Below are 25,964 nucleotides of genomic sequence, written 5' to 3'. Positions count from 1 at the left end.
TTGTTCTCTCTCTATTAAAGATGCTGTCAGTGATCACTTCTTCAATTCACCCTCTCCTCTCAGATGATCTATGATCCTTACTGATATGATCTATGCTTGGCTGTTATCCCTCAAAATTGATAATAGCCCCTGGAGAGTGTACATTAAAGTTTGAAGCACACTATTTTAAGAAGTGAGAAGTTTTATTTAAAAACCCTTGTTTTTAAAACAGGCTGCCAAGAAATAGCTAGAATTTAATTCCCTTCTTCTTTACTTATTTCATATTCTCCTTGCCTTAATTAGCTCCTGAAAGAATGAGTTCTTATCCTGGAGTGATGACTCAAACCTGCATTTCCAAGGGGTCTGAGTCATTGTTGATATGCATAGGATTGCTTTAGGCGTCCATCGAATTTGTCTCATGGGGTGCCACTGGGTGGGTGGGGAGGAAGGAACTGATCCAGGTTCCCATAACCAGCTGGTGGGGCCTGGTATGGATATTATGGTATAGTGAAGACAGAAAAAATTAAGTCATTTCCTTTCATATAGAATTTCAGAAAACAGGTCCAAGCCTAGGTTTCTTGTCTAGAGAGTAAATGAAGATGTCTTCGTTGAGAGAATTCCTGGCATGAATTGGTGCCTGCATTGCCCTTGCCTGTCCCTTCAGTCAAAGGTGATTGTAGAAATACACTCTTCATACTTTTCCTCAAGACTAGGAAAGAGGGCAGCCATTTGTCATGTACTGTAGCTTACGAAAGCTTTACCAGCCTTTTAAAAATCCCAGCACCTCCGTGTGCCAGGATGGAACCTGGCAGCAGATGCCGGAACTGCAGGCCACATCCCCAGGAGGGAGCCAGTCTGTGCAGCGGAGGGATCTGGAGATGGATTTTCCACCATGTGATCTTCCTTTTCTCGTAGATATTGTAAAATTGCTCACTGGTAAGGGCTCAAGGTGGCAGAAACAAACAAACAGAAGAACTCACTGAATCCCTTCTTGTGTGGAAGGTAAATGCTCCTATCCTCTGGCCAATTTCTAAACAATCCTGTAGCTCTAACTTCCTCCATAGTCTGCCCAGCTAGGGGACAGTCTCTTTAGTTTGCATCTTAAGTGTGTACGGGCACAGTCACCTCATTTTCTTTTATTGTAGAAACAGATGGTTGGGCATGGCAGCACATGCCTGCAGTCCCACCACTTTGAATCAGCAGTCCAAGGACAGTCTCAGATACATATCAGGTTTGGGGTTAGCCTGGGCTATTTGAAACCCTGCCTTAAAAAACAAAAACTGCAGGGGAGCAGTAGTGGACCCGAGGCCTCACACACCCACACACCCACAATAAAGTTCGTGCTGCTTTCTTATGAGTGACTTGAACTAGTAAACAAAGTAGGTGGTATGGAACAAAACAATGCCAGGCTACCATCATTTTACACGGGAAAAAGAACATCATGGGAATCAACTAAAATTCATGCTTTGAGATGGGTCCTTCCTCTGTAGCCCAGGATGGCATCAAACTTTTGATCCTCCTGCCTTTGCCTTGCAGAGTTAGGCAAGTAATGGTGGTAAACGGTTACCCTTAGACAGAAGAACTATAAGTAAAGTATCTTTTCATCATTCTATTATTTTCACACAGTCTGAATGATCAGATGAAGTCCAAGTGGAATGCAGCCATAGTTTATTGTATGATTAATAAACACAAAATGAATAAATAAATCTCAGGCTTTTTTTTTCAGAGATGGAGATTGAACCCAAGGCCACACACATGCTAGAAAATTAGCTATCCTCCTGAGCTTTGAGTTTCTGTTCCTTGGGCAAGTGATATGTAGCATAGTGTCTCTCGTCATGCTAGAGAGAGGCAGCAGCCATATCACCAGACAGCCGTGTAAGCAGCAGATACACTGCAGTGTGCCGCACTGTGCCGCACTGTAAGCCATGATCTTTAGTAGGATAGATGTAGTCAGTCATTTTGAGCACTATTTCTGTTCACAGTGGGCTTAATCAGGATATAATTCCATCATCTGTCAAGCATCTGTAGCATGCCAGTCTCTTTTGAATGTTTTTTTAATTCTCACAGGTTAGAAGCAATTGTTCCCACTTGGAACTCTCGTCTCTTTTTATTTATCATTTTAGAGACCACAATTCAAAATCATTGAAACACATTAGGATTTTCCCTGATCTGATCTGACAAGAAAGAAGGACGAAAGTGTGGCGCTTTCTCCACAGGGTGAGAATCATGCGCCTACACTATCCAGTGCTTGCCGTCTATGCAAGACTGTATGGTGGGAGGAAGGAAGGCTCTCTGGTTAGTTACCTCATCTCCCGTCTCCCCCAGGCCCCTTCTTTTCTTTGAATGCCCCAATGTGGTCCCGCTTTACTGGCTACCTGTTGCCGTAGAACACATCCCTTCAAAACAAAATTATTTGTTATCTTTATGCTTTCTGTGGGTTAGAAACACAGAATGCCTTGGCAGAACAGTTTGGGCAGTGTCTCCTGTGGCTGCAGTCAGGTGTTTCTATGGCTTAGACATCTGAGCTCTGACTGAGGCTTTAGGATTCATTTGCAAGATCACTCACATGGCTAACAGGTTAGTGCTGGTGTGTTGACCCCTCCACATGGACCTCCAGAGGTCTGTGTGTGCCCTCACAATATAGTTTTCTCACTTGGTGATAAAATTCAACATCACAGAAACTAAAATGCCCATGTAATGGAACTCTAAAATGTCACATTTTATCACTTCTCTACAGTTTTATTAGTAATGTAAGTCATTCCTGATTTGTTCAGGTGGGTGATCATATGTGAGTGTGAACATCAAGTATCAAGGATAGGAGTTGGGGATTTAGCTCAGTGGTGGAGCGCTTGCCTAGCAAGCGCAAGGCCCTGGGTTCAGTCCTCAGCTCTGGAAAAAAAAAAGTATCAAGGATAATGGGACTCCTAGAGACCATCTCAGGTCAGCCACCTTTCTCCTTCCCACACTGAGATTCCTCAGTAGAACTGTTGGTCCATTTTCACTGCCCTTACCATTGCTACTCTAGGGTCCTGTTTTATATCATTGACTTTCAGTGGTTACCTTCCTTAATCCTCTCTCCACATTGTTGCTTCCAGAAGCATAGTTCTGAGAATAGTGTTCTCTTGCCCATCTTTAGGAACCAAGATATAGGGGTTGGGGATTTAGCTCAGTGGTAGAGCGCTTGCCTAGGAAGCGCAAGGCCCTGGGTTCGGTCCCCAGCTCCGAAAAAAAAGAACCAAAAAAAAAAAAAGAAAAAAAAAAAAGGAACCAAGATATACACTGCAGACTACAATGGCTATTGTATTTGTTGTTTCTTTGTTTAAAATATCACTACAGATGTAGTAACCTAAAACAACACACCTTTATTATCTCAAGGTGTCATGGGTCCTTGCTAAGGCTTCAAACAAGGTGTCACGGTTACCTCTCAGGTGAGTCTCCACTGAGAGGAAACTGTTTCCAGTGTCATGTAGCTGTTGGCAGTGTTCTGTTTCTTATAGAGATTTTTGTACCGAGGGTCTCAGTTTCTTTCTGTCTTTCCCGTCCCTTTGCTGTCTTAAGGGATGCTGCTCTTTGTTCCCTGCCACATGGCTCTCTTACAGCATGCCAGCCAGCTCAATACAACTGGTGGGGCAGAATGTCTTTCAGCAAGACAGATGCTTAAGTATTTTGTAATGTAACCACATGAACGTACTCATGTACATTGTATCTATTTCCCTCATTCTGTTAGTCAAAAGCAAGACACAGATCCTACCCCACGAGTGTTGGGTGCAAAGCTATGAAAAGGTATGAATACCAGAGGGGAACAGTAACAGGCCGTCTGAGAGTCTGTCTGCCTGCACCGTGTGTCTGCTGTACCCTGCTGTGCAGTTCATGGTGTACGCAGAGCAAAGTCCAGCATCTGAATGAATGATGCTGTGCCTCCTACACCAGCTCAAGCATGTCTTCCTTCTCTTCTGTTTCAGAGAACCGGTTTACTTTTGAGACCTGACTACTCTGAGCCGACCTCATGGATGAACTTCAGGATGTTCAGCTCACAGAGATCAAACCACTCCTGAATGATAAGGTAAAGACCGGTTTGTTTTAGCTAAAACATGTATGGACGGTTTTCTTTTGCTGTTAATTTTTATATATGAGAATACTAAGTAAAATACTTAGCTTGACTTTTATTGATACTTTTAAATACTTTTAAAAACTTATTTTCTAACCTACTCTTTGATGTCTCCCCTGCCCTTTCTTTTCCATAGGGAAATTCAGTCATATTTTGAAGTTTTTCTATTTTATAGAAGGGGAAAAATATACAACCAACTTAAATAGAAAGTGTGAAGGTGGTATTTGATTTAGGATCCAAATATTTGACTTTTAGTTTCTATAAGGAGATCTTAACACGCATGGCTACTGATATATATACAGACTCCAGTGCTCTCTCAAAAGTTCGCCGAGTCTACAATGTGACCATGTTTATCAGAGACAGATGTCAGTGGTTCACCTTATTTTTGGGTGGTAAGGGTGTTAATTTTTTATGAGACAGGGTTTTTCTGTGTAGCCCTTGCTGGAACTCACTTTGTAGACTGGCCTCAAACTCAAGAAATCCACCTGTCTCTGCCTCCTTCGAGCTGGGATTAAAGGTGTGCACTACCACACCCAGCAGAATATCCCTCATTATTTATCTTGGTGTTAGAGAATTGCCTGATGAGTGGCATACTTGAAAGCCACTAGAACTCAGCGGATCTTTCTCACCCCTTCCTGTTAGGTGTACACACCAGACACTCTTTCCTACTCTGTTCTTTTGGCTTATTGCCCAATACTTTATAGCTGGTGCAAGTCTACAGCACCCTTAGAGAAAATGGAGAGCACGTGGATAGACTGGTGGGTGAGAAGGGGTGAGAGCACCACAAGATGTTAATGCTAATTTCTTTCTTTGTCTGAAGCAAGGCCCTTTACAGCATCTTACTCTGCTGATTTATATTTTTACTGAGTCATATTGCGTCCTGACAGCCCCAGACTCATCCGTGTGACCTTTTCTTCTGTCGCCCCTTCCTTTGACTTTCACAAGCCTTTACGTCCTCTTGGTTAGCAGTCTGTACTTGTTAAACACCTTCTTGACTTCTGCTGACTGCCCCCACAAGGTTTCCAGAAATCTCTATCCATTGAATACCATTTTTCTGTGTATATGAAGGACTCTACCTCAAAGGATGAAGAAAAGGAAGGCACTAAAATCTGTGGCCATAAAGCTCAGGTCCGGCCACAGAAATGAATATTCTCGGGGCAGTTCAAAGCAGACTGTTTAGCTTCAGCGAGGAAGTTACCTGTCCTCGGTCTTGTTAATCGTCAGAATCAGATAAGGGAGTGTTCAAAAATGCAGACCCAGATCCCACTCCAGACCAGTCGGAAGGTGCGGTCAGCACATCTCAGGTTTGGCTGCTGGTTGGAACTCCCTGTGGAGATGTAAGAATCACTAATGCCAAGTCATCCCTAGTGATACCTTACTGCACTGGTCTGGGATATGGTGTCGTTGTTTTGTTTGTACTGAGGATTAAACCAAGGAATCATGGTTGTCAAGTGCTTGGCCACTAAGCTACTTACAAATAAGGGCATTGCTTTAATATTCGCTTGAATGTTAGAGTGAATTCTAGCCCCCAATTTACACACTGAGACTTCAGCCCCCACCACATGTGACTGTAGACAGAAAGCCTGTGATGGTCAGTTTTAATTGTCACCTGGAAGGCTGTCTTTTGGGATTGGTTATCTGGATTAGGATGGTCCATGGGCATGGCTGAGGGGTTGTCCTGAGTATTACTAAGTGATGTGGGAAGGCAGCCTAGCAGTAGGCAACACCATTTTCTGGGGTTGGGTCCTGTACTGTATAAAAAGGGAGGAAGTGAGCTGAGCACTGGCCGGCATGTGTGTACTCACTCTCTGTCTGCTCTGGACTGTGGCTGTGACTGGCTGCTTCCAGTTCCTGCCACCTTGACTGCCCAGCTGCTGTGGATTATAACCTGGTTGGTGAGCTAAAATAAAACCTTCCTCTCCCAAGTTGCTTTTGTCAAGTTTTTTTTTTTTTTATTATAGCAACAGTACAAAACTAAGACAGACCTTTCTAGAAGTGATTAAAGTTCAGTGAGATCAGAAAGATACAGCCTAATCTGACGACGTGTGGTCTCTCCTTGTTACCATATGAGGACACAGTGAGAAGACAGTCATTTGTAAAGAAGGAAGGGAGTCCTCATCAGAAACTGAAACTTCTGTCTTAAACTAACTGTGAGGAATTAACTTTCTGTTGTTGTAAGTCTTCCTTCCCCTCCATGGTATTTCATTGTGGCCCAAACAGACTGACACCAAGCAAAGCCTCACTGTCAGTTTCTCTTCGATGTGCTGTTCTGTTCCCTCCCGTCCACTTTCCACATTCCACTCACTTCTTTCTCCCTGAGACTGCTCCTGTCCCAGCTACTGTTCATGAAAGCCCCGAGTTCTGACCGAGTGGACAAGAGTCCCTTTGAACAATGGTGTTCCCAAGGAATTCTGACTCCTTAGCCCTCCACCTTTCCGACTGCAGGGATTCCCTGGTGTTTGAAAACTGCCGGCTCTGCTCAGTGCTTTTGTACATGTTGTAAAAGAAGATGATGAGGAAGATGCCTCTCCGTCTCCGTGGTGAGGTAGAGAGCACAGATGAGGACATTTCCATATTGCTGAGTGAACTAAAGCTAAGAAAGGAAGTGGCTCACAAGATTGAGTTCCGGGTAATGCGGGCTTTCTTCATATTGGCACTGATATTTTAGACTGGATATCGTTTAGGACACTGTTCTCCCTCCTCCCACCGCCCAATGGTGACAACTAAAAAGGTCTCTAGATATTGCTAAATGTTATCTGAGGTGCAAAGTCCATGAATGACGCTCACTGGTATTAAGAGAAAAGCCTCTGGATTTGAATGAGTAGATGCCTTAAGAAGCTTTGTTGTTGTTTTGGCCTCCTCCCCCTCCCTCCTGTTCCTTCCCCCTCCTCCCCTGCTCCTCCCCCTCCTTCCCCCTTCCTCCCCTTTCTCCTCCCTCCCCTTTCCCCCTCCCCTCCCTCCCCCTTTCTTCTTTGTGGGGTATAGGCTATCCTGTTGTTATTCATTCACTAGGTACTTTTGTGTGCCAGATGCTTTACATGCATTCTCTCTTAATGCTCAGGTTTCTCTTTAAAGAACTGTGACCTTCACTGAACAGAAAACAGTGTCTGATTGATAGGCTGGCTGGCCTAGTCAGTGAGTGCTAGAGCCGGGTGTGAAGCCCACGTCTTTCCTATTCTGAAGTGTTCTGCCCACCTTTGTGACCATGTAGACTTTGCCAGTGTGACCTTTGTTGTCTCTTTAAAGAGCAGCCTAGAAATGTATATTATTTTACCCCATCTTTCACTCTTAGCTTAAGACATTGCTAGACCCTTTCAGGCTTCAGGGAGCTAAAGGGAATGTAGACAGACCCTGTTACAAGGAAACGTGTCCTGGGGTGACCATAAGGAAGCATTTTCCATATATTTTAAGAGAAGCGCATGTTAACTTGTCTTAGAACTTGTTGGTCGTCTTCCCATTTTATTTTAGTATGACTGTAATTTTGTCTATAGTTCAGAATTGTCAAGAAGTGGGTGAATTTGCCATGTTTATTTTGGCTCCAGTAATGAAAAAAAGTAACCACCAATGCAGAATGTATAGATATGAGTGTGTTTTTTCCCCTCAAATAGCATTATAAGTGTGATAGTACAGAACTATAATAATGATATTTAGAAAGTGGAAATAAGAGGGACCAAGTCCTAGATTACATAGCAAGACCCTGTTTCAAAAGAAAAAGAAAACCCAGCCCTACCCCTGAAATCCTAGCGCTTTGAGGGCAGAGGCAAGAAGGTCGTCAAGAGTCTGAGGCTAGTCTGGGCTGCTTAATGAGTTCCAGGCTAGCCAGGGCTACATAATAAGACTGTCTCAAAAAAAGTTTTTAGCCATTTTCAGAGTATTTTTAGAAATATTATATTATTCTCCACTTTTAATCCCAAATCACAGGAGGCAGAGGCAGGTGGATCTCTGTGAGTTCAAGGCCAGCCTGGTCTACAGAGCTAGTTCCAGGATAGCCAGGGCTATGTAGAGAGATCCCATCTCATCAAAAAACAAAATACAACAAAAAAAAACAAAGCAAATATTATATTATTCTTCTAGCCTCTTGTCAAATGCTCAACTGTTTTACAGATGAGGCTCAGACCTGGTCCAAAGCCACTGTGGTCTATTAAAGTGTTAGAACCCAGACTAGCACCTTTAACTTTAAACAAATTACCTGTGTGCATCAGTGTTTGTCTGCATGCATGTCTGTGTGAAGCTGTCACATCCTCAGGAACTGGAGTTACTGAAAGTTGTGAGCTTCCATGTAAGTGCTGGGAATTGAACCCTGGTCCTCTGGAGGAGCAGCCACTGTTCTTAAACTTCTGAGCTACCTGTCCAGCCCACACGTTTAACCTTTAACTTTGACCTTGATTTAGGGATCTAGTGCTCTCCTCACCATCTGCTTGTTAGCTGTCCAGCCACCTCACCCAGCAGATCTCAACCGAGTAGGAGAGCCCACCACGCTTCTCTCTCCCTGTCTGCCTGCTTTGGCTTTTGATACCACAGAGCTTAGTGAAAGCCAAAAGCCAGGTATGAAAAAACACATAGGAAGCCACAGCTGTCTTCCGAAGAGTTGAAGATGTATCAGAAAGGGGAATAGATACCCAAGGGGATGAATAGAAGCAAGCCATTTGCTTTGTTTTGATTATTATAATAAATTGTGAAATAGCCCATACTGTGGTTTAAGGTTTGTTTGTTTGTTTGTTTGTTTACTAAAGACTAGGCATATAAGCACAGGGAAAGGGGTGTGTATAAGAATTGTAAGAGGACCTCATAGGTAGCAATAAATATCCTAGTAAGAGCACCAGTGGAAGGGGAAGCCCTGGGTCCTGCTAAGACTGAACCCCCAGTGAACTAGACTGTTGGGGGGAGGGGGACAATGGGGGGAGGGTGGGGAGGGGAACACCAATAAGAAAGGGGAGGGGGGAGGGGGATGTTTGCCCGGAAACTGGGAAAGGGAATAACACTCGAAATGTATATAAGAAATACTCAAGTTAATAATAAAAAAAAAAAAAAAAGAATTGTAAGAGGAAGAACTCTGGGGTCAACTTAAAAATATTTTTTAATTAATAAGGTTGTTTTGTTTGCATGAATGTCTATGCACCACGTGTATGTCTCATATCCACAGAGACTAGAAGACAGCATTGGATCCTCCTTGAACCGTAGTTAGAGATGCTTGTGAAATGTCATGTGGGTGTTAGGAAGTGGACCTGGGACTTCTGGAAAAGCAGCAGCAAACACTGTTAACCGCTGAGCCATCTCTCCAGCCCCTGGGAGCATTGTATTTGTAAGCTCCAGGAGAAGAGACACAGAAGTTTATGTACCAGGGTTACTTTTTGAAAAGGTGTGCACAGGGTGGGACACAGGGGTGGAAGGACATGAGATGGCTCAGCCCTTAACAGCACATGTTGTACAAGCCTGATGATTGAGGCTGATCCCAAACTTCGGTGATGGAAGAAGAGAACCAACTGCACTCTGCTCTCTGACCTCCACAGGCGTGCAGTGCTCCACACATCCCTCCTCTTCCAATCATATGCATACGTGCAATAGTAACATTTTCAATTTTTTTTTCTCTTTTTTCTTTTTTCTTTTTTTTTTTTCGGAGCTGGGGACCGAACCCAGGGCCTTGCGCTTGTTAGGCAAGCGCTCTACCACTGAGCTAAATTCCCAACCCCCATTTTCAAATTTTAATAAAGGTTTCCAGAGGGTCTGGTTAAAGGCTGGCTAGCTAGAATGTCAGGAAGGGGCTGAAAAAGAAGGTGCAGTGAGCGTCATAGGGCAGTTAGTTCCTGAGCCCCTAGCATTCCCAGGTGAGCCCGAAATGTTTACTTTGTGTGATCCACACTCCATATGGATAGTGTTACTTTCTTGGAATATGAGATTATTAAAAAAAATTCCAAGAAAAATGAGGGCATGGATCCTGCCTCAGGGAAATGAGACAGAGTAAAGTAAACTGGAGGAGGGTTTAGGAATGCCCCTTCTACTCTAACTCTTGGCCGTGGCCAGTGAGAACTTGATCACTACGTAGTTTGAGTTTCTCGGAATGAGGAGATGGAGTGTGCTTTGAAGGAAAAAACAAACAAACAAACAACTATGGCTAAAAGAAGAGCGTGGGGCATAGCTTGCCGGTAGATCCTTCATCTCCTGAGTGCGAGGCCCTGCGTTCATTCTCTAGCACTTCCCCCTAGTGTCTGCAGTTAGACTCACATGTGTTAAGACTTTCATGGGAGACTATTCTGGGGTGCTATTCTGTTATGAACTAGAGGGTGGGTGCTCTTAGTGTTCCAAGAGCAACTGTTACACCTGTTGTCAGAAATTACCTAAGTGACACTGGGCGGGGAGTGTGTTCAAGCAAGCATTAATGCCACCACAACAGACTGAGTGGCTGTCAACCACTCTCAAGAAACAGGAGATGGTAAGGAGAGCCCAGACCACAGTCACAACCTATCCGAGAGCCCAAGGAATTTAAAACATTTATCTATTTTTATTTTATGTACATTGGTGTTTTGCCTACATATGTGAGGGAGTCAGATCCCCTGGAATAGGAGTTACAGATAGTTGTGAGCCACCATGTGGTTTCTGAGAATTGAACTTAGAACCTCTGGAAGTGAGTGCTCTTAACCACTCAGCCATCTCTCCAGCCCAGGAATTCTTTTTTCAAGAGAGATACCATGTTCTTCTTTTCTCTGGAAGGTTCCTTATTGTTTTGTTCTTTGCCCCAGTGCTAAGAATGGAACCTAGGGTTTTTGGCTACCCAAGCTTGGTATGGAGGAGCTACAGCTCCAGCCGTGCTCCCTCCCCTTTGGGAAAGAATCTCGCTGAGTTGAGTAGGCCGGCCTGGAGACTGGGACTTGTAGTTGTCCTGCCTCGGGGACTCAGAAGGTCAGACTGCAGGCGTGCCGCCACATTCAGCACAGCAAAGACTGTGTCTTGTTTTTGAGAGCAATTTGTTCTTAAAACTTGTATTGCTATAACCACTTGCTGTCTCCTCTTTAGCTGCTTCCCTCTTTGGTCTTCATGTCTGCCTCAAATCCTGTGTCTTTTAAGACATTCAGAACCTCTTCAAGATGACAGTTTTAAACTTGTTGAGTGTCAGGACCAAAAATAGATGATGAGTCAGACGTAGACCACCCTCTCAGCTGCAAACTCACGTAAGTGGCAGACTCCCCAGGTCCTCTCTGGGTGTTACTTTTAAGGTCTTATTATCTCATCTTTCTTCACATCTGCCATTGCCTTCTGCATCTCAGAAACACACTTGTTTTGCCTCTGTGTGTGTGTGTGTGTGTGTGTGTGTGTGTGTGTGTACATACACACGCACGTCTTTGGTTCCTGCACGTCCTTGGTTTCCTGGAACTGGAGTTATAGATGGCAGTGAGCCACCATGTGGATGCTGAGATCCAAACTCAGGTCCTTAGTTGCAGAAATGCTGAGCCGGTTCTATGTACCCACCTTTTACATTTCTTGATTGTATTGTGAGAATACAATCTAGTAAGTATTGTTTTCCCCTTCCAATTTTTTATTTATTTGTAATTCATACTTCTTGTCCTTCTTTGACTAGTTCTTAGTTACTTTTTCTTACTCCCTCAAGGGAATTACTTGTTTTGAAGTTATCTTTTTCTTTGCTTGTTTAATTTTATTTATGGTGCTGAAGTTAGAACACAGGGCTTTGAATATGCTATGTAAACATTTTTATATTGAGCCACACAAACCTCTCTCTCTCTCTCTCACACACACACACATACACACACACACACACACACACACACACACACACATTAAATAGAAGAAAAAGTGATTATTAATACCCTTTTCCCATAACACCTCAACAAACAAGATAGCTGGCATTTCTGGAAAGAATTGCCTATTTCTTCTTTTGGCATTTCTCTTGTGCTCTTCTCAGAGGCTCATACCTCACACAAAGCCTTGTGTGTGCTATCACATGATCACAAGGAAGCTGAATATGTGCACCAGGGACAGCTGCTCCTGAAGAGCCCAGTCAGGCTAGAGTGGCTTTCAAATAGTTCCTAAATAAATAGTCTTTCCAAATAGTCCCTAAAGGAACCTCCAGGAACACTGATATGGCCTATCTTAAGTCTGTGCTTTTTTGTATAAATCCATTTTGTTTGGTCAATTTTAAAAGGGAAACACATCCTTCTTGTAGAAAAGCATTAAGGGAATCCTGATCTCTCATAATCTCTATACAGACAGATGGTAGTTAACGTTTAGCATTTTCCTTTGATCCTTGTTTTGTTTTTTGAGACAAGGCTTCATAATCTAGCCAGGCTGAGCTAGGACTCATACACCACCCAGACTGGCCTTGAACTCTCAGCAATCCTACCTCCGCTAAGGGCTAGGACTAGGAACTTCCCTGCTGGTTTATATCATACTGAAACCATCCATTTAGTCTATGCAAGCACCTCTCCTTTGATCTTTCATAGTCTTACTGGAAATTAAGTACAATGGCCTCTCCAAAGACGTTCTTACCTATATTCCTTAGGACTGACTGATAGGAGGCTTTCAACACTCTGATACTTTTTGGTTATAGTGCATTCCCTAGATTGCGCTATCCTAAATCTGTGTGGCTGTCATAGCTGTCTTCATGTGCTGTAACTGTTTAAGACTTTAAAATTCTGTATTCAGCTTTGAGTCAAGAATGGTGCTCAGACCAGCCTTCCCTGTCCTTTTGTCATTGTTAGCATCTGCAGTTTCCCAGCGGTCGACCTGTTGTGACTTTACTGGGTACTTCATAGAAAACCCAAGGCTGCTTATCTAGACTTTATTCCTTCTGAAGGTCATCAATGTCATATACAAGTTTCTGTAATAATTTTAAACCTAATATCAAGGTGTACTGCATACACCTTTAATCTCAGCACTCAGGAGCTAAGAGGATTATGACTTCAAGGCTACATAGTAAGAACCCATCTCACCAAACAAAATAAAAGCAATGTAAAAGCAATTACAGGCAAGCACAGCTTGGATTGTTCATGTAACTAATGGTTACTATATTGCTCCAGATCATTCCAGTTGCTTTTCCTAGCTCCTCTCCTGAACAGGACAGTTTGTTTCTTTTGGTGTATGTATTCATAGGGCTCTGCCTCAGCCTCTGTTTTGTCTTGACAGCTGGGTAAGTGGTGGATCAGGAAGAATGGCATTTTTTTTTCTTTTCTTAATGTTGGGAGTCGAACCCAGGGCCTTGAACATGTTAAGGCTCTACTGCAGATATAGACCTCTAGTGCACGGAAGAACTATTTCTAAGACCAGCGTGAACAACCATATCTAGAGGGACAGTGTTGAGAAGGGGCTTATTAGCAACTATAAGAGTTTTTCAGGGAGTGGCTTATACTTCATTAAAAAAAAAAATCAAGGGTTGGGGATTTAGCTCAGTGGTAGAGCGCTTGCCTAGCAAGTGCAAGGCCCTGGGTTCGGTCCCCAGCTCCGGAAAAAAAAAGAAAAAAAAAATCAAGTCAGAAGGGTTTTTCTCTCTCTCTCTTTTTATTTCTAATATAGTACCTGTCCCCCTTTCTGTATTCTTACACTGTACTCCTTCGGCTCTGGCACCTTAAACACTGCAGGGATGCCTCTGCATCACCCCACTGATTCCCTCGAGAATCACCACCATAAAATCCCCATTTAGAAGCCTGGTAAATGTCGTTTGGAGCTTTTAGATATGGTGTACTTCTTAAATGATGCGGTGACTTTCCCTCCTTTTTCTTACTGACTATTTTGTAGGATATAATTAATATAATTAAGAACTCCATTCAGTTTTCGTTTCCTTCAGAAACATTGGTTTTTAGGGGAAAAAAAAGTCATTGATTTTTATTTATGTCTATCTGTGTGAGCCTGTCTGTATGTGTGCAAAGCCCACAGAGGCCAGAAGGAGGCATCAGATTGGGGTTGAGGATTTAGCTCAGTGCTAGAGTGCTTACCTAGAAAGCGCAGGGCCCTGGGTTCGGTCCCCAGCTCCGGAGAAAAAAGAAGAAGAAGAAGAAGAAGGCATCAGATCCCTTGGAGGACTGGACGAACAGGTGGTTGGAACCACATAACCTGGGTCCTCTGCAAGGTAGCACAGAAACTGCTCAAGCATCTCTTTAGCCCACAGCATTGCTTTTCCTTTTCCTTTTTTTTAAAAAAGGATTTGTGATTTTTATTAATATACGTGTGTGTGTGGATATGTCCACATGTGTGGGGGTGTCTCAGCCAGTGAATCAGTTTCCAGACTTGAGCCAGTTTGCAGACCCAGAACCCCTTGAATGAGGGGTAGCCAGGTTCCCCTGAGGAAGGATCTTGATAAGACACCTAAAAGTTATGCTGTTAGCCTTTCTCCAGTTCTTCCCCAGAGGGACCTACAGGCTTTTACAAGGGTAACTGTACACTGGGGGAAAGGAAACAGTCAGACTTTCCGGGGTCTGTAGGATACTGGTTCTGAATTGACGCTGATCCCAGGAGACCCTAAGATACACTGTGGCCCTCCAATTAAAGTAGGGGCTTATGGAGGAAAGGTGATTAATGGAGTTTTGACTAATGTCCGATTCACAGTAGGTCCCCAAACACATCCTGTGGCCATTTCCCCAGTTCCAGAATGTATAAAGAAATAGACATACTTAGAAGTTGGCAGAATTCTCACATTGGTTCCCTGACCTGTGGAGCGAGGGTATTATGATTGGAAAGGCTAAATGGAAGCCTTTAGAGTTGCGTCTGCCAAAGAAAATAGTGAATCAGAAACGGCATCGCATTCCTGGAGGAATCGCAGAAATCCCTGCCGCCATCAAGGACTTGAAAGATGCAGGGGTGGTGGTTCCACCGCATCTCCCTGTAGCTCTCCTATCTGCAGGAGCCAGAGGTTTTGGGTTCCCTGGAACAGGAGTTACACATGGTTGTGAGCTGCTCCACATGAGTGCCAGAGCTGAACTCATGTCCTCTGCAGGCTGTCCTGGAACTTGTTCTATAGACCAGGCTGGCCCGAATTCAGAGATCCACCTGCCTCTGCCTCGAGTGCTGGGACTAAAGTTATGCCCGGCACAGTGCTCACTCTTAACTGGCGAGCCATCTCCCCAGCACTGCTTTTCTTAAGAAATCCAACAAAAGTTAGATTTGAGGTTTTCATTTCCTGGCTTTGTCTTCTTACTGTTTCCTTAATTTCTAAATCTGGAAACATTTTCTGTCCTCCATCCGTCTCAGGGTGGCCTCCAATTTCTTCCAGGTTTCCTCCTTTCCAGGTGCTGCTCCCATGTGTTGAGGGTGAGCTTTAGAGCACCCTCAGGTTCATGTTTCCCTGTCTGCCTACACGTTACTGCTTTCTTCCCCAGAAGGCATGACACAACAGGATTTGCTGGGTAACGAGACTATCTTCACATTAACCTCACCTCTGAAAATATAGCCTGCAGTAGCGTATCAAACACCCATTCCCTCTCCAAACCTTTCACTGAGGATCATTTTAGTTTGTGACAACCAGGAGGCTACTCGTGCACTACTTTCACTATGAACTAAGTTTACTGCGCATTTGGGGAAACTGACTGTGTTTTCTGCCTTCTATTGACAGAATGGCACACGAAACTTCCAGGACTTTGACTGTCAGGTAAGGACTGTACAAGCACCAAAGAGGCTCTGTACAGGATCCCTACAGTGCGTCCCTCCCTGTGCTGATGGTCTTAGAGAAGTGGAGCTTGTATTGCTGTTGTTTGTATTTTGTTTTGTTCAAGCAGAGACTGTAGCCCAGGCTGACCTTGAACTCATGACAGTGGCTCCTGCTTCAGCCTCCTGAGTTCTGGGTTTATAGACATGAGCCACCGCCCCTAGCTAGAAGTCCATTCATCACAGCTAATGGTGAGAACTCACTAGTGTTCTTTTAGTCATAGGTCAAGAGTGTTTAAAATGATTTGCTCTCACATTCAAAGAGTGTCTTCAGGAACCTGTCTGTCGACTGTAGGGTACTTAGTTGAGCCGTGTCTTTGTGATTGAGATCTCCTTTCCTTGGATGATATCAGAGACCTCATTTGTCACAAGTGGTAAATGGAAGGTTGTCAGGTAAAACAGATGGCAGGCAGTTGACAGAAGAGACATCTTAATAGCAAAATTGTTTCCTAAACCAAAGATCAAATTATTGCTAATACAAAATGAAGATGTTTCTTGGCTTTATGTCTGGAAATGCAGATTTTTCTCCTGGCTCAGTGTTTTCCCACATGGCACTGTTCTTCATAATCTACTGTTGCCAATTAGAAAATCAGTGAAAGAGCCAGCCCTCCTCCACCCACCCGCTTATCTGTTAACCAGTCTGAAAGAAACCTAAGGAAGGAATCACGGGTATCTGGGAAACCTTACAAGCCCACACAGCCTGACTCTCTCAGGCTGGGATTGCTGCCATAGCTACAGCATGAAGCTGACTTAAAGGGTACTGGCAGGAAAGGATAGCTGTTCGAACTGTGCTCCCTGTGTCCAGTGTTCAGCCATCGTGCATATCCATCAGGAAAGAATTGCTTCCAATACGCACTTCCTGTTAGGTACAGTCTTTATAGCATTAGCTCAAAAGCAAAAACCAGTCTATTCAATCCTTGTATAGAGAAATTAAAATAAAATTTGTATTGGCAAACCAGTTCTATCACAGTTATTGCTGCCCTGTGATGGAGTGTCTATTGGATATGAAATTTGAAATGAATGTTTTAAAGCAACAAAGCAATATTATAGGTTTTTGTTGTTCTTAATATCTGAGTGAGGACATAGAATGATTGGGACAGAAAAACAGGCTTCTCCTGAATCTGTTACTATTTCCTCCTGGATAAGTCTAGAAGTGTCACTTAAGGAATCCACTTGTCCTTAAAGCTGAGGTTATTTGGCAGGTCAGATGAGGCTGGCTGTGCAAGGAAGAGCAGCCTGAGTGCCTTGAGTCCAGCTGGTTCTTTATGACAGAACCAGCCCAGTGTGCTTGGCAGCCATTTACTCAGATTTGAAAAGTCTTTAGAACTTGTGATACTCTGTGACACGGGACAGTCAAGATTGAGTTTAGTTGTTTTTAATTTGCTCTGACATTAGCTATGGTTTGGGTCCTAGTTGGAGCAGTTGGAGTTGATTGCTTTTGACATAATTTACCAGGAAGGAGATCATTGAGATGAGTGACAGGAGGACTCAGTGTAAGGCACATCAGAAATAGTATGCATGCAAGCTTGCTTTCATCAGATGCCAGGAGGTTAGCAAGTGTAAACCATCTGTTTTCTGTGTGTGAGTGTGTGTGTGTGTGCGCGTGCGTGCGTGCGCATGCGTGTGCACACATGCATGCATGCGTGCTTGTGTACTCGCATGTGTATGCACTCGCATGTGTGTGCTTGCTTGTTTACATGTGCGTCCAGGGTCTTGCTCATGCTAGGCAAGTATTCTTTTTTTTCATATCTAAGTATAAATATAGCGTTAAGTGAAATTAAACATAATATTAAGGCCTAAAAATAGTCTAGCAAGGGCCAGTAGAATGGACCAGTGGATAAAGCAGCTTACAATGTAAGCCTTATGACCTGAGTTCAACCCCTAGAGCTTGCATAAGGTACTGGGAAAGACCAACTCCATAAATCTGCCCTTTGACCCTCACATGTATGCTGTGGTATACATACACGGATGCAAGGCACACACAGTAATACTCTAGCAAGGAACCAGTGAGATGTTTCCGTAGGTAAAGGCTCACTCCATAAGCCTGATAACCTGAGTTCAGTCTCAGAAAACTTCCTTTAAAAAGCCACATGCAGGGGCTAAAGAGATGGCTCAGCAGTTAAGAGTTCAATTCCCAGCAACCACATGGTGGCTCACAACCATCTGTAATGGGATCCGATGCCCTCTTCTGGTGTGTCTAAAGACAGCTACAGTGTACTCATTAAGAGAGAGAGAGAGAGAGAGAGAGAGAGAGAGAGAGAGAGAGAGAGAGAGAGAGAGAGAATGCAGTCAGCAAGATGGCTCAGCAGATAAAGGTGCTTGCTGCCAAAGCTGACAACCGGAATTTGATTCCCAGAACCCACAGGAGAGCAGGAGAGACCAAACTCTCACAGGGTGTCTTCTAACGTCTATGGCATGTCCAGTTCCACACCGTAAATAAATAAATATAATAAAAGTTTTAGAAAGAAAGCCTAGTACAATGTATGTATCTATAATCCCATCACTCCTACAGTGAGATAGGAGGCAAAGACAGGAGACTCTCCTAGAAGCCCACAGTCTAGTTAACCTAGAGTATACACTATGGCAAAAACAAGAAAAACTATACTTCAGCAAGGCGGAAGGAGAGATTTGACTCCTTAACGTTTGTCCTTTGATTTCCACATGTGCACTGTGCTGCGCACATATCCCACAGCAGTAATAACAATTACTACTACTACTGTTATCATTGTTATTTTAAGTCGAAGCTACGACGTAATACAGTGGTAGAGCCCTTGCCATGCATGTGTGAGCCTGGGCTCAATCCCCAGCCCAAACTATATTCCTGCTTGTTTTTTGTAATGAAGTCCCGTAGTATTGTGCTAAGGTGTGCCTGTTTTTGGAACCTTTATATGACATACTCTCTTTTGGAGTGTATCCAATTAAACTTTATTTTCACCAATGTAGATATACAGTGGCTTTGGTTTCTTTCCTTCTAGTGCTGCTAAAAATAATTCATCTTGCATAAAAAAAGAACCTACCCAAAAGTGTTGAAACTTTAAGTGAAATCTCCTGGCTTTGTGAAATACAACTCTAGTTTAGATCAGATAGAAATAGAATGATGGAAGGTGTTTGTGACATTTGCATGTTTGTCACTAGTTTTGGATATGTGGGTTCTCTGTGTTAAAAGTAAAACTAACTAGGGATGTAGCTTAGTGGTAGTGTGCTTGTGTATAAGACCCCAGGTTCAATACTCAGTTTTCAGCACTCAGTAATTATTAGTGGATAGTAAGAAGCTCTTATCTGGCAGAATAGATCATCTCTGTAGAAGAAGCCGATAATGAACGGTGTAGAATAATACAGGCTTGGCCAAGGATTGAATAATTTCATGTTGCCTGTTTAATTGCAGTTGCTCGGTTGAGGACCAGATATTATCACTACAGCATAAATCTTATACATGATTGGTAAATGAATGGCTTGCTACCAAACTAGAATTAAGTTGGTGGCAAGGGGGGTTAGGGGGTGGGAGGACCTTGCAGAAAAAGCTAAAGTCAAAAACAAAGTCACAAATTGCCATCTGCCTATATGCACATTCTATAAGTAGAGGGTTTATTCCTCCAATAGACAATATCAGGTCACATGCGTGATGGCTACCAACTTATCAGACTTACAGCTCAGAGCCACAGTGCTGAAAAAAGGTCTCTACTGTATATCATGATAAGTTTAGGGCAGGATCCTTAGTGGTAGAGAAATGGTCCTATACTAGTCATGCTCACTTCTGGGACACAGTGTGGTAAGAGAGAATTCTAGGGTGTGGGGTGGGGTTGGTGATTTGTTCTTTCTTTCTCCTAATGGTCATTTAAGGCTGTGGAAAGAAGATACTACAGCTAGTTCTGAAAGAGGAAAAGACTTTTAGGTTGACATATTACAAAAGAGATTCTCAGATGAAAAATGTGGCTGATGGGAAGGCTGGAGGGTGTGGGTGGCTGCAAAGCAAAAACTGGATGCCTGAAAGTGTTGTGAGAACTAGAGTGAAAGGTGTGACAGGCTAGAGGGGAGACCTTATCTCTTCGTGCAGTAGTATTGGATGGAACATTATATCAACAAGCCCTGTGATTTAGGACTTAGAATGTAGGTCAGAAGTACAATTGCCTAGCAAGGACCTGAGACACGCATGCACACACACACACACACACACACACACACACACACACACACACACACACACATTCATATATAACATTGGGAAACTCATATGATAGCCTAATCATTAGAAGCAATAACATTTCATATTAGCAAAAAAATTGCTAGAATGGAGAAGAAATAGTGTCAGGCATTAGGCGATCATGATTTAACTGGTCTCAGAGATAAAGGACCAATGATACTGTGACGGCATGTTTAACCAAAGGGAAAGGACGTGAGAAAGTCCAAAGTTGCTGGTTATCAAACTGGTGCCACCTGGCTCAGGTTCTACCAGGCTCTCTGGTCAGGATGCCATCTGGGTGACGGGGGAGGCAGTCGTCACAGATGGAGATGTCGGCCACCTGGACGAGCTTAGGTTGTGTCATAAGCCTGGAGTGCAACGGGATGTGTCCCTAAAGTACACCACCGCAGAGATGGACACCAGAGCCCCTGAGAGGCCGCTTCGAGTTCTGCCCTCTGAGCACAGGCTGCCATTGTGGGCCACATTCTAGAATGCTGGGGTGACAGTCCCTGGAGAAAGCCAGTCAGGCAGATGAGGGCTGAGCAGAGCAGGAAGGCGGTGGAGTCAGTGACTCAGTCCCCAGCTGCTGTCGCCGCACCTCGCCCCCTGATTTGCAGCGGACATATATTCAGACCCCCATGGAGGTTAGTGCCTTCCTTCTGCCGCTTCATGCCTTTGCTCCCAGACCATGGATGTTCTTCATTCCTTCCGAAGGAAGAGGAACTCCAAGAGCAACACAGCAACAGCAAAGTGGGACAGCAAAGTAAGACTCTTGGCCCTTTGATGCTCTGGTTGTTATGGGACTTGAAGGCCCATTGTGGGGAGGCAGGGGCTGAGCTCTCCCTGGAAAGGATGAGATTTTAAGGGCCCAATTTTGACTGAGTTTTATACACATTGTGAATGATGACAAAGCAGTCACAGTGCCCTGACCCCGCCTACTTTAAAGGGTTTTTTAAAACTCCATCTTTGACAACTTCATTTTTTTCCTTCATGTTTTTTGGGACAGGATTTCTTTGTAACAGAGGCTATCCTGGACTTCGTTTGTAGATCAGGCTGGCCTTGAACTCACAGAGACCCACCTGCTCCTGCATCCCAAGTCCTGGGATTAAAGACATGTGCCACCATGTCTAGCCACAGCTCCATTTTTATCCTTGTCTTCCTTTTTTAGCTCATTGTCCGTCCCCTTTACACACACTACTGTCGCCTACCTGGCTACAGATTGGGAGACTTCCGTGTTAAGGCCACATCGTAATCCAAGTCTTTTCTTGGGTCTCATTCAGTGGCTTATCTGAGACCCAAGTGGACCTTTTAACTCAGATTTTATTAAAGGTTTGAGTGATGCAGAAGGAAAGTTCTACTAATAGGTAGTCACAGTAACACATTTGAGGGACCTCACTTCTGAACTGTGGTAGCAACTGAGTAAGAGGACTTATTTCTCTCTCCCAACATTCTTATTCAATCCTATAGTTTTCTCAATAGACAGAATATGGAGATGAGCTACTGATCCCCTTTTGTTCTGTTTCAGAATCCATTTCATTCCTCAAGGATGTACATGTTGACTATCATAAACACGTGCTATCCGTGGTGTGCTGTGGAATGTTAGTATGGGTAATTTACTGCACACAGGCCTCTGCATCCTGGTTGATTCTGGGCACTGCACTTTTCAGACTTTTTTGTAGTTAATGCTTATACTGCTAGTTTACCGATTTTCATTTCATTATACAAGTAAATCATAATTCATTTACTAATTTTCCTGTTATATGGGGCTAGGTTTTAAAAATAAACATGATTGATCATTTTGGGTATGTGTATGTGTGTGTGTGTTTGTATGTGTGTGTGTGTGTGTGTGTGTGTGTGTGTGTGTGTGTGTGTATAAATAACCATGTTTGAGAATTTCTTTAGATATATCTAAAAGGAGTTATTGTGACCAGGGACACATAATGAACACACACACACACACACACACACACACACACACACACACACACCCCTCCAAAGGTACAGTTGCAGTAGGTAGGGCCTTCCCTTTTTTCTTTTCTTATCAGGATAACATTTACTTGGGTCTGGCTTCCAGGTTCAGCGGTTCGGTGCAGTATCATCACGGTAGGAAGGTAGGCCCTTCTTAGTGTAGAACTCTGCAGATCCTTCTCCAGAGCCGCTGTGCAGATGCCCTGTCTGCCAGGAGCACATGTGCCTTCTTTTCTCAGTCTTGTTGTATCAAACCGCATTTTGTGGGATTCGGCTTGTACTTTCCTGATTGCTTTCTTAATTTTTTAGGACAGTACTGTTTTTGCCATAAGCTGCGTTATTGAGTTTTTATTTCATTGGTTGGCACTCTGTCAAAAATACAGTATTTCTAAGGCAGAAGTCACATCTCTCTGGTTTGCTCTGTTAGACTCAGAGAGCTCAGCTCAGAATATAACATATAGTACGGGTTTAGTCAGATATTTAGTATGTATGTGTGCATCACACACATGTAGATCTCCTCAGTAAGCCTGACATTCTCTAACTGCCCATGCAATAACAGATTTATCATTTAATATTCTTTCTATCCAAACCCTATGCTTCATTTCATAAGCAGTTCACAATACCTGAGCCTAGTTTACATTTCTCCTTCCTTTACTTAAGCCATTTAGTGGGCTTTGATAGGCAAAATCAATAGCCAAGAATATTAAGTAGAGAAGCATTCATACCATGATCAGTCAAGCTCTCTCTCTGCTCTGCCCAGGAGCCTAGGATTTGAGATACACTGATGTCCTATTAGGCAGAAATTGTCTTTTCCACATGAGAGAAGCCAAAGTTATGAGATTCACTATTAAGAAAATTATACTGGAAGCCCATAGCATTTGTTGAGATTCCAATTGGCAAAATTAAGTCGTTCTTATCAGTGTGAAACTTTGAGACAGATGGAGATTTCAGCAGACATCCACGAGGCTAGATATGATCTTTTTTTTTTAAAGAACTAGACTAAATCTCTAACATTACTAATTGCAAGCCTTTCTGGCTTTACTCGGTTCCCTGAGCTGAGCTCTACTCTAACAGCTTCTCAACTTACTTTTCCTTCGTTTCATGTCTCATGGGACAGGTGGAACAAACTGCCCAGCACCTTAAACCAGGAGCAGTCCAGGGTGTCTCGGGACTTACGGGCACACAACGAGGACCAGGAGTGAGAGTGGTGGTGGACACCTAACAGCTACCAGGGTTACTCCAGTTTCAGGAGAAGCACCAAGTCACAGATGCGCTTTCTCTGTCTCAAACACAGTTCCTAGAGAGGGATGCTGATGCCACATGACCAGATACCTTCCCGCCTCTAGGAAGCCATGGCCCAAAGGTTCTAGTCTAGGAATGTATTCTATGAACACGACAGCCAAGAGTCACTGCTCTAAGGGACAGGTGGTGTAAGATAGGCAAGAAAGGAGAGAGATTTGAGGCCAGTATACCTTTCAGTGTCCACCAAAATTATCAAGATCTTTGAAGCCTCTGGCTTTTTTCCCTGGGAACAGTTTCACATCTTCAGTTTCCTTCTGTGTTCTTTCCCTAAATAGTTCCTGGTTCTTTATCCAACTTGCTGATCTCCTTTTCATACACAATTACAAATTTATTATCAAAAAATCCTTGGTTTCCTAGATCCTAAAATTATCTATTTTGTTAGTAGAATTAGAATGTTGGAATAGTGTGAATAACACTGCATCTTTCTGGTGGACTTAGAGTTCATTAAGCCTGCCTGAGATTTTGCACTGTCTTATTACAGGAACATGACATTGAAACACCCCATGGTATGGTCCACGTCACCATAAGAGGCTTACCAAAAGGAAACAGACCTGTTATCCTGACATACCATGACATTGGGCTCAACCGTATGTATTTGACTTACAACTTTTTATCATAATGTATAATCTTTATATATTAAGAAAATAGTATTTCATTTTTTTAAAAGAACTTTTATGTACATACGTGATTGTACTACATGTATGTATGTGCACCATATGTGTGCTTGATGCCTGTTACAGATGGTCGAAAGCCACCATATGGGTGCTACACACCAAACCCTGGACTTCAATAAGAACAGCCAATGGTCTTAACCACTGAGCCATCTCTGCAGTCCCAAACCCTGGTATTTTAATAGAGCAGAGGTAGTCTTCTTTCTTAACACTCCATCTCTATTGTTGTGTGCAGGGCTAATTAATATTCTTGGGTTATACATAGGGCAGTGTGTTTGAGGGACTTTAGCCCTAGGTTTTACCTTTCTATTATGTCTGCTTAAAGAGGAAAGACGAATCTGTCAGCTGTTAAAGTCCATCCAAAGTCCAGTTTGCTGCTTTAGCTGTGGTGGTCCTGGGGATGAATATAGGGCTGCACTCAGGAAAAGGAAGTGCTCTACTGCTAAGCCTCTCATCCTCAGCCATGGTTTCTGTCGTTGTTGTTTTCTTTTATTCATATGTATAAGGGTAGAAAATATTGTTGTGAGAAGCTCACTGAGTTGCTAACGGTTTTCCTTTGGCCCTATCAGCAGTTTGTTTAAGTAGGTGCTTCATAACAGCATGCTCTTAGTATCCCTATCATCCAAACTCAATGCAACAATACTGCAAAACTCAGAGTTGTTTTAGTGCTGCTGTGGTATTACGAGGAGAAACACCCAGGCCTGATTTCATGTAATGACTCACATGCCACACAGAGGTGCACTAAAAACATCATACACAAGAAACCTGAGGCAGTCTGTATGTGTGAGCTACAAATGAATTTCATACTCAAATTTTACTTCCACCAGAAGATTTCTCATTATTTGTATGCTGATTTTCCAAAATAAAAATCCTTGACACTTCTGTTAAAAAACATTGCAGAAAAGCAAGGTTAAACATGTGGAGTGAAATTATCCTCTAAACCAGGGCGAGTGTAATGCCAGCATTTGGAATATCCTCTCAAGTGTAGGTTCTAACTGTCTCTGCACAGACTCTGCAAACATGTCACCTTCATGCTGCTCTGCCTTTCAGAGTGTTAAGCTGACAGCCCAGGGCTGAGTCTTAGCCTGAGAAGTGAGGAAGGACCTGTACTGAGAGGGTTAAGAATGAGGCAGCATCTCCTCCAGGCACACAGCAGTCCTGACAATGGAGAGCCCGATGTGGCCGATGTGGCGGGTGTCAGCAGCTGAGGATAGCCCTAGCCACGGTCAGGGAGCTCAGAGTCCTTCCTCATCCGGTGGAGGGACAAGGTGCATAGAAGACAGCATTGTGGGTAGAAGATTGTTTTGTCACCACCAGGAAACCCAGCAAATATCCCCAAGATGCTTTCTGCTCTGAGCCCATTGCATGGAATTGAGAACCACTCATCCTCCAGGCACTGAGGTGCTCCCTACAGAGTCTTCCTTGGGCGTCTTGAGGCACAGGCTGTGTGCAGACTCCTCACTCGAGTGGGCTGCTGAGGAGAAGGGACTGAGAGGACACTGGTCAGCTTTGCAGAGCTGAGGGGAAGCAGGGAGAACTGGGGAACCGATGCACAGGAATCCTTGTCTCATAGATAAATCCTGCTTCAACACGTTCTTCAACTTTGAGGATATGCAAGAGATCACCCAGCACTTTGCTGTCTGTCACGTGGATGCCCCAGGCCAACAGGAAGCAGCACCCTCCTTCCCAACAGGGTAAGTAAGGCCCCAGGGAAGCTCTGTGGGAGGCATGCAGGCCAAAGAGCTGTGGGTGGCTGTAGGGGACTGAATGCTGTGCCCCCCTTCCACTTGATGGCGTCACACGCACGGGTGGTATTGCTTGCCCGTCTTTCTGCCCTTGGTCTCAGAAGCTCGTGTGTTGATGTCTCCTTGGTATTTTCACAAACCTACAAAAGCCTCTTCATGGCCAGGACCTGTGTCCCTGTAGGCACAAGTCATGTGTCTGGAGTACCCACTTGTCCCTCATCTGTCCCCTGACTCATCCATTTTTATTTGTCACCTTGTGCTGCTTCCTGAATCTCCAAATACATAGGCTGAGCCCAGACTCCTTGACCCTGTTCTGGGAGGGTGGTCCCATCTGAGTTCCCACCTAGGGATGGAGTTTGGTCACT

The 25,964-nt window shown here is 43.7% G+C and overlaps 1 protein-coding gene and 1 long non-coding RNA gene across 15 annotated transcripts in view; one reads left to right on the top strand and one right to left on the bottom strand.

Moving 5' to 3' along the window:
* The window catches only part of Ndrg3 (NDRG family member 3), a 63,335-nt gene that overhangs the window by 17,055 nt on the left and 20,316 nt on the right, over positions 1–25,964 (top strand). For 4 of the 14 annotated variants that reach the window (XR_015682783.1, NM_001013923.2, XM_087651104.1 and 1 more), the window contains 4 exon segments: positions 3,942–4,042; positions 15,642–15,677; positions 23,665–23,770; positions 25,428–25,548. Coding sequence is in view for 11 of the 14 variants with exons in the window: in NM_001013923.2 (NP_001013945.1) it covers positions 3,986–4,042; positions 15,642–15,677; positions 23,665–23,770; positions 25,428–25,548 (320 nt within the window). In the remaining 3 variants the exon portion in view is untranslated. 14 annotated transcript variants of the gene reach the window in all.
* LOC148006578 (uncharacterized) lies at positions 9,713–13,556 on the bottom strand. The gene is made up of 2 exons (XR_015684746.1): positions 11,867–13,556; positions 9,713–11,356 (listed from the first exon to the last, which is right to left on the bottom strand). It is a non-coding gene; the product is annotated as an uncharacterized LOC148006578 (long non-coding RNA).

Source organism: Rattus norvegicus, chromosome 3 (genome assembly GCF_021556685.1).
Source record: "Rattus norvegicus strain SHRSP/BbbUtx chromosome 3, alternate assembly SHRSP_T2T, whole genome shotgun sequence".
Lineage (NCBI taxonomy): Eukaryota > Metazoa > Chordata > Mammalia > Rodentia > Muridae > Rattus > Rattus norvegicus.
The sequence above is the reverse complement of the archived record's forward strand: the minus strand, read 5'-3'. Positions and strand labels throughout refer to the sequence as shown.